This window comes from Thunnus maccoyii, chromosome 3 (assembly GCF_910596095.1).
Source record: "Thunnus maccoyii chromosome 3, fThuMac1.1, whole genome shotgun sequence".
NCBI classification, from domain to species: Eukaryota; Metazoa; Chordata; class Actinopteri; order Scombriformes; family Scombridae; genus Thunnus; species Thunnus maccoyii.
The window spans coordinates 14823857-14838193 of NC_056535.1; the positions used below are offsets into that span (position 1 = coordinate 14823857).

Genomic DNA, 14337 nt, shown 5'->3' on the forward strand with positions numbered 1-14337 from the left:
AACATGACATTTCAGCTTATTTCCAGTTTATTGGTAGGAAGGAATCTCTGCCACCCCAGGAGGGAAGTATTATTAAGAAACAACTGAGAAGGAAAAAATTGGATGACCCTTCACACTGAGTTTTTCATAACCATCGACTGAAAGTTCATCAAGAATTAAAACCATAAACGTGTGAGTGATTATTTTTATTCTTGCACAATGGTTGAATGTCCCCGCACAGTGTGTTTGTAGGGTTATATGTTTATGTATACGAAGATGGAATTCAATGTGAATTGTTGACATTAAATTTCCCAACTTAACATTGATTGACTGACACAACAGCTCAGACTACAGTTACAACCTTTGACGCACCTTTTAAAATACAAGATTGAAAAAAAGTGCTCATTTTATAGACATTTCCCCAAAATTCAGCCTGCTTTGATATTTTTAGTAGTATGGTGATAAATAAATCTGTGGGTCTGAACAGCCCTATTGCCAGTTAAACACACTAATGATAGTGTGAAGATTGAAGACAGCGGACTACCTTTACTGGAAGCAGCTGATGAAACTATGAAAACAGTACTGCACAAATTCTGTAAAGGCGATTACAAATAAGTAAAAGATACAACAAACAGTCAGAAGTCATTGTAAAAATGAATTAGTACAGTAAAAAGGAAACAAAAGTATAGAACATGGACTGTATATATATATATATATATATATATATATATATATATATATATATATATATATAGAGAGAGAGAGAGAGAGAGAGAGAGAGAGAGAGAGAGACAATTTAGACAATTGGTTACATTGTTCATGCCGGGAAGAACATAGTTGCTCTTTGAAGAAACAGAGTTCACGATAGCAAAAATAAAACAAGTATAGAGTAAAGAAGTAAAAATAAAGTACATAAAATGGATTAAAGAGTATTTTCCTTAACAATTATTCAACAATTAACGCTACTTAGAAGGTTGCATTATCAAAACATTAGTGTAGTGCTTTAATTAACTTTGAATTGTATCAAGTTTCTGTAAACCACATCGATGTTAAGCTTTAAGAGCACTCTGGGGCAAAAAATTAGCTGTTTGGCACCTAATGACCCCCCACACCTCACCTGCTGCCCTCGTGCACAGTACCCTGTTGCCTTTGTGCTCTTATGAAGTACACTGCACACATCAGACTACATATGACAGCCTCATTAGCTAAATGACTAGAGACACAGAGACCAGTCAGTAATCTGACACTGGCGTGGTACTACCTGGTGGTTTTCTGTGGGAAACTGCCCAATATATACTGAAATAATAACGCAGAGCCTCTCTACAAGATAGAGCCTAAAGATTAAAGTTCATCTCCACTCAAAAATGTGTTAAACTTATTGTTACTTCATTTGAACCGTCACTGTGTAGAATTATGTATGTGCAGAGTTTGACATTATAGTCTGTTTTCAGATTCATCTGCTGAGGGAAGAAGGTTCCACTGAACTTAAATCTGAGTTTAAAACATGTACAACAAACACTTTGGACTTTGTGGCATCACAAGTAGTTTGGAAGTTAATCAGAGTCAAATATGCAACTTACAAAAGACAGTGTGGTGTGGAAACTTGATGTCTGCGTGCATACACTGAGAATGAACTTCACTTGTCTCCACATTTTTTTGTTTTGTTTTCTTTGTTGTTCCTGTTTAATTTTACTAATGTCTTTATTATATGTATAAAAAATATAAAAACCAATAAATATATTCAAGCAAAAAACAAAAACAAAAAACAGTTACAGTTGTGCTCATGAGTTTACATACCCTGATAGAATTTGTAAAATATTGGCCATTTTTTGGAAAATATGACTGATCATGCTGAAAACCTTTGTTTTATTTAGGGATAGTGGTTAGGTGAAGCCATTTATTTTCACATAATTGTGTTTGCCCTTTTTAAATCATAATGATAACTGAAATCACCAAAATGGCCCTGATCAAAAGTTTACATACCCTTGAATGTTTGGCCTGATAATAAACACACAAGTTGACGCACACAGTTTAAATGGCTATGAAGGGTAAGTTTCCACACCTGTGACTTGTTTGATTGTAATTAGTGTCTGTGTATAAATAGTCAATGAGTTTCTCAGCTCTTGAGAGACCCTGCACACTTCATCCAGGGTTGCTCTGACTTTACTGGATACTGAGGAATGGAGAAAGCAAAAGAACTGTCAAAGGACCTGTGAGAAAATGTGGTTGAAGTTTATAAATCAGGAAAAGGATATAAAAAGATATCCAAAGATTTGAAAATGCCAATCAGTAGTGTTCAAGCTCTGATGAGGAAGTGGAAAATTAAGGGTTCTGTTGATACCAAGCCACGGTCAGGTAGACCAACAAAGATTTCAGCCACAGTTTCAGCCAGGAAAATTGTTCAGATTGCAAAGGAAAACCCACATGCAACTTCAGCTGAAAGTTGCATGTGGCTGTTTAAAGTTGTACAATAAGGAGGTTACTGTGCCAATGCCACAAAACAGCCTGCTTACAATATGCCAAAAAGCACCCAGACAAGCCTCAAAACTTCTGGAACAAAGTTATCTGGAGTGATGAGACCAAAATTGAGTTTTATGGTCACAACTATAGACACTATGAATGATACACATCTTACAGATTGTGCCAGGGTATGTAAACTTATGAGCACAACTGTAAACTTTTGAAATGAGAAATATTTGCATAGACTGTGGATTTTTCAATTAGGATGTGAGAGTATATGTTGTTTTAGGTTTAAGGTTTGAAATTTTGGTGGAGAAAAAATATCACAAACAGATTGTCATTCAAAGCTGAGTATTTTTATGTTTAAAAGATCTTTAAGTGGTAATTAAGGGCCCACCCCCCATGTTGTAATTATGGGGACTCTGTAGGTCTGGGGCACCTGGGCAGTTGTCAGCTTTGCTAGTTGGTAATCCAGTCTCACACAAAATAAAGAATTGGCTCACCTGAAAATGCTTGTTAATCCCAATTCCCAGTTTCAGCCTCTGGGGCTTGATGTGTTTAATATGGTGCTCATTTGAAATTAAAAACAAACAAAATGTCAAAGGAACTCATTTATTTTTAACTCCCCACAGCCATAAACAGTGGCAGATTTAGTGATTCGGAGGCTCCAGACAAACTGTCTTACTTTATTTTCAACCTTTCTCTAACTGGGAATGTTGGTATCGGCAGTGGTAGAAGAAGTACTCAAAACTTTTTTCTTGAGTAAAACTATTAATACCACACAGTAAAAATACTGTAAGTGAAGAGTAAAAGAGAGGTATTATTAGCACAATGTACTTAAATTTACTTAACTTGTGTTCAAGGTGGAGCTTTTTTGACTGATATTGCAATTGGACTGATAATTTTTACATCATTATTCTCATTTTCATTTAAAAACACATTAAAATGATTATGGTGTGATTTTTGTGGGGATCTGTTCCAAACAAAGATGTTTTCTTAAGTCTGGAGACTATGATGTGAGGGCCAGGATGTCTAGACAGTATTGTGAGGCATTGTGACACATTTTTCCTTTAACAAATATTACACTTCCTGAGATCTGAAAATTGCAGTAGGCCATATTGTGATTTTGATAAAATTTTTAATTAATTGTACAGCCCTAATTCTTATATAAGGTTGGATAGTTTAATCAATAATAAAGCATCATATTTTAATTGTTATATTTTGTGAGTAAAACCAGAATCTGGAACATTTACCTGTCAGGTAAATGTAGTGGTACAATGTTTTCCTCTGAAGTAGAAGTCGAAGTATAACCTGATGCGCCAGATGGTTTGTTACACAGAACCATCTGAGAAAAGTGCAGCCACTTTCAAAAAATACTTGGCAGGTGATTGGATGAACCATTTGTCGAACCAAGGATCAAAACAAACAAAACACCAGCACTAACAGATCTATAGTCTTCTTATCAGCATACATCTACGCTGATGATGGCTTCTATCTGAAATGTGTTTGCTCTTGTCCACAATAAATATGAACACTATAAATCTGTGAGTACTGGTGTTTTGCTTGTTTTAACCAAATGAATACCCCTTGCCTCATCAACCCCTTCCAAGCATGTAGGAGAACCTATGATGAAACTCATGAAAAATACGAAAGACCCTCTCTAGAGCCAGTGTTTGGTTTGTCTGTTCTGGGCTACTGTAGAAACACAGCGGTGCAACATGGTGGCCTCCAGAGGAGGAGGACCAAGCCCCCAGGATCAGCGCCAGGCTGTGAGGCCACTTTGACATAGCTGCCAAACTGTGTAATTACAACATCACGTGATGCTATTGGGCCCAAAAAGACTTTTTCCCATAGACTTACATTGTGAAAGAGACGTCTGTAAATCAGCGGATGCTTTTTTTTGAGCATCACAACCCCCACAAAATGACTCGTCTCACTATCAGAATTTGATCTGTTTGGTCTGATCACATTTCGAAAGTCTAGAAGAGATGCACAATGGAATTGTTTTATCCTCATTCAGGTTAGCCGGAGGGCTAAACTGGAAGTAAACCGGAAGTAAACCGGAAGTAAACCAACTCAGCCAGCGAAAGTCACTAGTGAGCTTGCTCAATGGGCCCAACAAATGCGGAAGCAATGCAGAGGAAGTTGAACTTTTTTGACTTCTCGTGCCACTGAGCAACTTTCATAGGAATGAATGGGGCCCTGCCTCCTCCAACACTGTATCCAGTTCTCTTTATACATCCATGCTCCATGGAAGAGGACCTGCTGCCTATGTAGATATAAAGGGCTCACTCTAAGGTAACAAAAACACAACAATTCTTATTTTTATGGGATTATACAATAATTAAAACATATTATATTCTATTTCTGCCAAGTCCATTCTGTTAGATACCACTAAATCTTACACACTGCACCTTTAAGTGCTTGGGGACCTTTTTTTAAGTTATTTAGGAGAACAATGAGTTAAAATAAGAACATAATTAAATATTTTTCATATCTAAACATCATAATAAATCTGTTTGGGGCCCTTTTAGTTGGGGGGCCCATGCAGTTACCCACCTTACCTGATGGTAAGTCCGCCTCTGGGCGTCAGCATGACTCCGGCTGATCTCTGACTCCTCCGTGTGGGCGGAGCGAGGGCGGCGTTAAAGACAGCTCGAGCCCCGCGGCAATCCGTGGATCCCGGCCTGGGCGTCGTCTGTACACATCACCGCAGCTGCGTAGGAAACAAGCACGAAAACAGCACTTCACCCAGGGAGCTCGGAGGTGGCTGTTATATAAACAAAAAACTTATATAAAACATTAAAAAAATGCATTCAGTCACCCTGGACGGCAGCGGCTCCCCGAAGAAACGATCGTTTTCTCGGGGAATGAGCGAGGATGAGTCTCTGCGCAGCATCATAAAGGAGGTGAGCAGACAGAAATCACGGTAGTGTTTGTTTACAGCTAATGCAACGGCTGTGTTAGCTTAGTTTGGTGTCTTATAAACGACTTAACTTCAGCTAAAATGTAGTAAGTGAGAAGTTAAGCCGTTGTGTTTCCTGTTAAGTGTGAACAGCGTCTCTCATGGACAGTGAAGAGTTGTTGTTGTTATCGGGCCTGTCTGTTAGCTTGATTTCACCTCCCCGTTGTTAGCTCGCTTCTTGTGTTTTCGTTCAGACTATTTGTGATGCTAGGATCCACCTGAGATATGTTGATGTCCTCTTTTATCAGTCTGACAGCTCATCCAGGCGCCTTACACGAAGCGACAGCCGGGCAGGCACCCTGAAGAAGAGGAGTGACAGTCAGGTAGGTGCCAGATAACAACCAGTCCATGGTGGTTCTGGTTATCTACAGTTCAGGGGCGGATTCAGTGATTTTTGGGCCCCAAGCAAACTCTGTCTTTTCTATAACTGGGGATGTTGGTATTGGCAGTGGGAGAAGAAGTACTCAAAACTGTTTTTCTAAAGCAAAACTATTAGCTATCAATAGTAAAACTATTAATACTGCACAGTAAAAGTACTTTAAAAGTCCTGCATTCAAAGTTTTACTTAAAAGTGAAGAGTAAAAGAGAGGTTTTATTAGCACAATGTACTTAAATTTATTTAAGTCTGTTCAAGGTGGAGCTTTCAATTCTATTTTATATAAGGAACCGGCTATGGTAATGTAACCGGTGTAGTCATTTACAGACTATTGACACGGGACGGGATTCTGTGCCAGTAGTCCACAGACTGCTGGTCCGGACTGGTTAGACTTCTGATACTACTGATAGTGGTTTGTTCTGTTGGTACAGAATGGGTTTCTGGAATTTATTGCTGGACCTCTAATAGACCAGTAACTGGACATTGTTTACAGTCACATCAGGCATTTTAGTGCTGTTAAACAGGACATTTTTACCACATTTTACTGTTTATTTCCCGAACTTTTACCAGATGGTTTTTGTGCATAAACCTAACCATTCTAGCCCAAACCACGGGACGGATTGGCAATCAACAATTTGAATTTGATCATGTGATCTTGTGCAATCAATACCAATGTGCATGCGTAGTAATCCCGTACCTACAATAAACGGACTATTGGCACAGAGGAATCCATTCCTTTAGCCATTTCCTTTATATAATGTTGGATAGTTTAATCAATAATGATGCATCATATTGTTATTGTTATATTTAGTGAGTAAAATCTGAATCTGCAACATAACCAGTAACATTTATCTGGCAGGTAAATGCAGTGGTACAATGTTTTCCCCTGAATTAGTATGAAGTATACAATTTTTTTAAGTGCCTTTGGGGCCTTTTGTAAGTTATTTCATGGTTACAATGACTTAGAATAGTAACATAATTCAATCTTTTTTATATCTAAACTCCGTTTAGCTGGAGGCCCCAGGCAGTTGCCTATCTTGCCTAATGGTAAAGTCCGCCCCTGTTCTAGTTGTCTCTCATGACTCAGTATGATGGCATTCAGGTGTTATGATAATACATGAGCAATGGTGGAAAGTACTACTCATGTACAATTTTGACATACTTTATGTCAGTATTTTCTTATTTTTTTATATTGCTGCTGCATTACATTTTGTACTTTTCAAAGCTATAGTTACTAGTTACTTTTCAGATTATGATTTTACATTACAAAACATTGCAAACCTTTGTGTCTAGTTGGACCCCCTTGGTATTTCAAATGCTATGAGTTAGCAGCTCCAACAAAGAGTTACTCCCAGTTAGATGAATTATTTACATAAGTGTTCAAGATCGACTTATCAGAATCATCTTTATGGGCCAAGTTTGTTTACACATTCAAGGAATTTGACTCCGGTTTAGTAGCTATCAGTGTACTGACATAGAAAAACAACACAACAATTTTCAGAAATATACAAAAGGAATGACTTTATACAGGTGAACTTATCCCATGTTTCACAAAAAAAGCAAGAATAAAGAAAAGTTCAAAATATACAATACAAGTACAAATTTGTTTAGCTGAACTTTGTGCGTCTTTCCTGCCCCATGAATCATCTCATGTCTCCTCACACTTATCTTGTGACCCTTTGGAGGGGCCCGGCCCATAGGTTGGGAACCACTGGACCTGATTAGACTAATCTACAATAAAATACTGCTTACACATTGTTACATACATATTAAAAGCCTAACAATGTCATATATAGTCATATATATCAGTCACAGGGAACATTTTGCAGTACTTTTGGTGCATTTTGCTGGTAAGTATTTTTAAGACTTTGAATGCAGAACTTTACTTCTAATAGACTGTTTGTTTGATTGGTATCTTTAAGTGAAGTATCTGACAACTTCCTCCACCATTATACTTAAGAGAAAACTCAGTTTCTGCCTTGGTGACTCATGTCACAAAGATAAGTTTTAGAGCCGGAAAATCCAAACTTGCATTAGGTCAACATGTCGGGACACAATGTGTCTCTGTCAGGATGTTTGGTCAGAAGGTTCAGATTGTATTTTTAAAAATATAATGCTATCTCTGGCACTGTTTTCAGTTACCACTACTAGAGTTAAAGTCTGTGGAAATTAATCTTAGTCAAGTCAAGGTTACAAGAAATTCTGTGAGCTGATTAGGAATTTCAGCTATATTGCTTCTGCTAATGTATTCATCATACTTTATCACATACTTTATTTTTGGAGCTGTTATCAAACATGGTGCCTCTGTAGTGTTTAAATAGGGTCACAAGTTTTGATAGCTGTGATTTCTGCGCACTGAAATCTGTGACCCCATTAACCACATGAAAAGAAACCTAACGAGGTGAGATGTCGCTGCTGTACAGACAGACTTATACACGACAGTTCCTGCTGCTACAGCTATCAAATACAAACCATGTGGGCACCATATTTGGTAACAGCTGCAATAAAAAATAAGCAGTATATGATAAAGTATGATAAAAATATTTGCAGGTGCAACATAGCTGAAACTTCAAACTGGGTCACAGAATTGGGTGCAACACCAGTAACCATTTTGAAGTTTTACTGTGAAAAATAAAACGTCACATTCTTTCTCAAAGCACTAATGATTTTCACAGTAGGAAAAGCACAGGTGTAACTAATGATATTAATGATAACTCTGTTGCATTTAGCTGTCCCAGTGAGCCAGCATTAACTATATGCAGCCATGATTCATGTTACTAATTACAGCTGTGCTGTTCCTGGTATGATATTAAAATGTCTGCCTTCCATCAGCATCTCAATAACATAAACAAAGTACCACAACATTAATTGCAGCAACAAAAATACATTTACGTATAATTTAACATATTTGGAAATGGCTATTGCACAATCCAGCACCACGACATACTGCCTGTATGAAGATTAAAATGATTTGTGAACATTTGTGAATCAACTCTAAAGTAATTTTGAGGCCATAATTTGTGGGCAATATGTTGTACAAAGGGTTTGTGTTATTGTTAGTGTGTGTGTGTGTGATGGGACCTCAGCAAAAGATCCTATATTGCGTTTTAGAGCATGTTTTTCATCATTTAATAATATATATTAATAATAATGAATAACTTGAGTATTATTTGCAAAATAATTTTTTTCCCTCTTTTCAGCAGTCTGACCAGGACCTCTTAATGGGACTCCCAGAAATGGTGACTATTTCTTATTGTTATTGTAGTTGTGATGAAGTTTATTACTATTTTTAAAGTCCACAGTCCTCTCAGGTCTAATGATAGATCTCTAACGCGAGAAACATTTCTTTACATATGGAGGAATTGTCGTGGTTCCAGATGAGGCCTCCCACTGATGGTTGCCTCTGAGAGCTTGCTAAACACTTGCACACCCACTAACTGGCATGTGTTCTTCTAATGTTGCCCACACTGATCTGTAACCGTGTTTGCGGTATAGCTGGAGCTGCAGGCCAGCTATGACGAGGTGGTGCAGGAGCTGCGTGGGCTGGAGGTCGAGCGAGAGGCTCTGTTGTTCCAGGTGGACGTCCTGCAGGACACACTGGAGGGTGTAGAGGAGCTGCTGGCCGAGGCCCAGAGGGAAGCTGGACAGGCTAGTTTGGTACGTGGAAGGCCTCTCCAGAGCTGAAACACCACATAAACACTTCACCTCAGTCACACAAAAGCATTTAGTATTCATTTTAGACTTTAAGCAGTCTTCATCGTCTTATGTGAAGTTTGTTTTTGTCAAAACTAACAATCTGCCGGTCCTCTCATGATGCCACTGTTTCATTCTGCTTTTATAGGAGTTGGAGCGAGAGAGGGAGGCCAAGAAGAAACTGGAGAGCATGGTGTGCTCCTTGATGCAAGAGGTGGAGAGATTAAAAGAGGTAATGTGACATGTGAAAGGAGAACATTAGATAAATCATCACAAAATGCTTCTTAAATGTAATTGACAGTGATATGAACTGTAAGGCACTGAAAGAAACACAGATGTTGCTGATAACATTAATGAGGGCTTTCTATTCAAGTGTCAAGTGAGAACATTATGTAACATTACAGAGGTGCAAAGGTTTTACATTTGTGTTACATGTGGAACCTGTTATGTAACAGTTTGTCAAGAGCATGATGGCTTGTTATTGAATGTGATTAATGGAGGTTTTGTTTTTTCCAGGACATCTAAGAGCCTTAATTTTTCTCTTCCCACTTATGCTTTTGTCACTATATTACTACCTATGGTGGACATAGTCATACAGTAAAGGCATAACATGCTTTTTTTTCATTTATATTCTGTTATAACGTTGGATGTCTATGTTAAGCATAGTCAAAGTTCCAAAACCTGAAGTATGTAAAAATGCTGCCTGAAAGTCAAAAGCCCAGAGTTCAGTCTGCTCTGAACGTTCTGTTTACATTACATCTACTCCCCCATCAGACTTCAGATTGCTCGCACATGCCCATAAACAGCCGTCCGTTCTGTAGCCTTTTTTGTTAATGTTGTTTCTTGGGCTGCTCTTCTTGTGCCCTTGCATACTTCACATGTATGGGTGTATTTGGGGAGTTAATATTTTGAGTAAAGAACAAGAAAAAAGCAAAATCCAACTACTACTGTTTGTTAATAAATATTTCAGTACAATAAAATTCAGTGTTATTTGAATTTCAACATTAAGTATTTAGTAGCTGCAGTAAAGACATTGAAAACAAAATGCTTCTTAAATATAGATGACAGTCATATGAATTGCAAGGCACTAAAAAAAAAGCCTGCTGAAATGTTCACGGAAACAAATTGTAAAATGAAGTATAATTGCAGTATATTAGCATGCATTTAGAATTAAAATTCATTTAAATACATTTTTAATGGAATTTCATTTTATTTGATCTGAATGTGCACTTCATTTGTTAACGGACAGCTAAATGTCTCTTTGCAGGAAAGGGATACCAAATCATCTGTTCCTGTGAACACCCATGAAAGTGTGGACGGGGAAACGAGACAGGGACGGCGAATGAAAAACGATGCCAAGGAAATGATTCAGGCTGCAACCAGAGACGAAAAGGACTCCTCCCCGTCTGAACTTCACAGCAGTGAAAGCAGCACAGCCGTGCCGTCATCTGAGGAAGCCAAACAGGATGAAGGGGCAGAGGATGAGGGGAGCGTCTTGGCGAAGCCACGAAGGATTGTCAGTAAGCCCCTGGGCCACGTGCCCTCCCTCGCACTGGACAACCCAGGCTCTGAAGACGGGGTCCTCCGGAGGCCTTACAAAGACAGCGATGAGGACGGACGGGATCCTTCTCCGGACAGGAACGACTCAGACAGCACAAGTGCCTACGAGGACGCATCTGCTGAGACTCCGGAGCGGGACCAGATCTTCCCAGGTGACGCAGACTCTCTGGAGCTGCCTGATGACTCAGCAGCTAAAGAGGGAAGTCTGACTAACAGCTGCGAGGGGGAACTCCAAGACCCCAAAAACCCTGAGCTCTGCGTTGTGTCTTAACTTCATTTGTTTTATCTACTAGGGCAAAAGGTCACATATAGTTATTGATTATTTGATAAAATTCAAGAGCTCTTTGATTTTCAGTTCAAACACCTTTGATATTTATGTCCTTAGAAAACTTTGAGGTCAACTATAACGTTCAGAGTTTTTAAAACACTGTAGTTTTACAACAAAAAAAAAAACTCAGGATCCAGGTGGTTTACTAGCTGCAATCCCACTCATGACTACTTTATATCATTTGCCAATAAGTAAATTTCTTTTTGATACGTCTTAACTTTTTTTTTTTTTTTTTTCTACGTGATGAGACATGGAAAATACTCCATGCTGCTTTAACTGTTTATCTGTTTGGTAATCTTTTAAGAAGGTTAGTTTGTTTACGTAACAGCTGCCAGGACACAAAGCAGAATTTACTTGTATACAAAATACATTGAGCTCCATAAGTATTTGGACAGAGACTGTTCCTGTCTCCAACTATAACTACATTACATTACTTTTTTTCTTTTCTTTTTTTTTCAAAAAGGGATGAGTGCAAGCTGTAATATGTTTGTCTCATATACCTGAAAGATAAGATCAATTTAAAATGATCTGCATTTAAAGATATGCAGTCTGGCTTTCGTCAGTTGCAGAGCTCACTGTAAAGAAGCTTTAGGTCATGTTTGACATTGATGATTGATTTTTGGAAGTTAATATCAGATATAAATGTTAATAGGGTCATAAGATAAGGATTTTTTAGAAAGGGAAAATGCTTCACTGATCTTCACAAGAACAGTTATTTTTTTATACTTCATATGCTCCTTTTTTTTTTTTTTTAATAATTTTGAGGATTTAGGACAATTGATTTGGCTGCATTTGCACTTTTTAAAATTCTTGTATTGTGGCATAAATTTGTCAGATTACATTAGAAACAACATTCCCTTAACAACCAAACCCGTCAGTGAGGAATAATCAGCTGACCAGCGGCAGGCTGTATTCTCTCTGCCTGCATGATACTACTGTATGTTTGCACATTTGCAGTGGATCTTGCTGAAATGAGTCTCTTTGGATGTCTTCGACTGCTGTACACACTTTATATTTAATCATAAGGAATTGCAATTTTTTATGTTTATTTTTTACAATGTTACAATTCATTTTTTTTATGCTTGAGGCAAGAATGGGCCCATCCACCTCCTTTATTATTGATAGTTTGCATGAGCACCTAAGAATGTATATTGATTTCCAAACTGCACATGAATTGATCTGTCATTCTTAGTACTTTTGCACACAGTACTTTCACGCATAATTCAAGTAATACTTTGATCTACATTATTTACTGCAAGAATTTGTTTTAAAGGGATTTTCAAAATCATTAGTTTCTGCAGATCATGCATTATTCTGTCATTCTTTTTTTTTTAAGGTGGAGCCTTTGCAAAATTAATTGCAATTATGAGGAAACACATTGTGTAACACTCATCTTTTTTATAAAATGTAAAGTCCCAAGAACTAATTTGTACATGAATGTTTGCAGTTGCTTCATTTAGCTGCATATCATCTTGTGGGTTTAAGCCTATATTTTGAATTTTGTATACTGTCTCATTTGTCTTTTGTATCTCTTTTCTCAGTCTGATCTCAACATAACGCTGGTTCTAATGCTAATACTTGATTATCTGTTGTGCTGTCTACCGTGATGCACAGAGCATCCGAGAATCAAACAGCTTAGATGACTGTTTGATGCTGTTTTTCCACAAAGTGAGTTGATAGGATGTTACTGTTACTGTTATACACAGGTGCTGGAGTGGTGGCATTATTGTTATCTTGAACAATCAGGTCATTCGCAACCAACACGTCTGACATTTCTGATTAAACATCCACAGTCAGTGGTTGTTTATGTTGTTGTTGTTGTTTTATTTTCCTCTTCATTTCCTTCCCTATCAAGGGATTTGGTTTGTTATGAGTCACTTAAGTTACATCACTCTTAAGTTCTTATGTTAAATTGATCAAACATCATGTTTAAAAGTTCATTTCACAATGTGTAGGGAAATTACTTCCCTGACACTGGCACAGTTTGACATTTTGAGCACACATCAATGATTTTTTTGATAAGTAATCAAATTGTTTTCACACAACAATGCAAAAAATGTTGCCTTGCTGTAATGTCTTTAATGGGTCCAAATATTTTTTGACTTGTCTTAAACTTTGAATTAAATGTTCAGATGTGACAGTAAATGACATAAATTTATACTTGTAACTGAAAATACATTACAGACATATCACAATAAAAGGAGTGAATAATGCTGATGTTGGTTGTTCGTTTGTGTTGACTTCTGTTTTATCCAGAATATGAGACATAAGCAGCTTTAATCACTGCAGGAATGTTGCATACAAAAATAAATTCCATCTAGTTGTTTTTAAAGATGGTGGTCTTTGGGAATGAACATCATAGCATTTTCTAAAACTTAAAGGCAGAGATGTGAATAGTTTTGGTGCTAAAAATCAAGATAAGAGAAACTTTAATGTAACTGAATTGGATGAATATAATTTACACTGAAAATAGCACTGCTTAAAGGCAACCTTCCTCCTCTATTCCTATGAATCATTTAAAACACTACAACAGTTAACATAAAAATCCAATGAAAATAGCACCGAATTTCCTCAGACATGTGAATTAATATTTAAACTGGCTATTTTCATTTTGTTCATTCACATATTTTTGGCCTGACATGTTGTTACATTACTTGTCCAACAGATGGCAAAGTAGCTCTTTATGTGAAGAGGAAATGTGAAGAGCTCCCTCTGGATCAGTTTTGTGTTCATGAGTGAGCTTAAAGTCACAGTGCTGGGTTTGGTAAGGTAAATGTATTTTACTGATTTACTTGGTTCTTAGTTAGATTAACTTTAGTTCAGTTTTTCACGCTCTGGCTGTTAACTCTATTGGGTATGTGTTGTTTCTAAATAGTTAAATTTTTTAGTTATATATGTCTTATTGGTCTTAAATATCATGAAGCCCTTTGTGTTCACTTCAGGACTGAAATGCAACCACACCACATAAACACACAG

General features: G+C 37.4%; 1 protein-coding gene across 2 annotated transcripts; it reads left to right on the forward strand.

Annotated features, from left to right (window-relative positions):
* The first annotated feature begins 5010 nt into the window (after positions 1-5010).
* si:ch1073-456m8.1 (leucine-rich repeat flightless-interacting protein 1) lies at positions 5011-13578 on the forward strand. 2 transcript variants are annotated; one of them, XM_042406351.1, is made up of 6 exons: positions 5011-5348; positions 5653-5727; positions 8984-9019; positions 9276-9437; positions 9622-9705; positions 10741-13578. In XM_042406351.1, the coding sequence occupies exons 1-6, from the start codon at positions 5250-5252 to the stop codon at positions 11302-11304; spliced, it is 1020 nt and encodes a 339-aa protein (XP_042262285.1). In that variant the 5' UTR covers positions 5011-5249; the 3' UTR covers positions 11305-13578. The 2 variants fall into 2 exon arrangements, with proteins under 2 accessions (XP_042262285.1, XP_042262284.1); XM_042406350.1 differs by having other exon boundaries at positions 5012-5348; positions 8981-9019.
* The last annotated feature ends 759 nt before the right edge of the window (positions 13579-14337 follow it).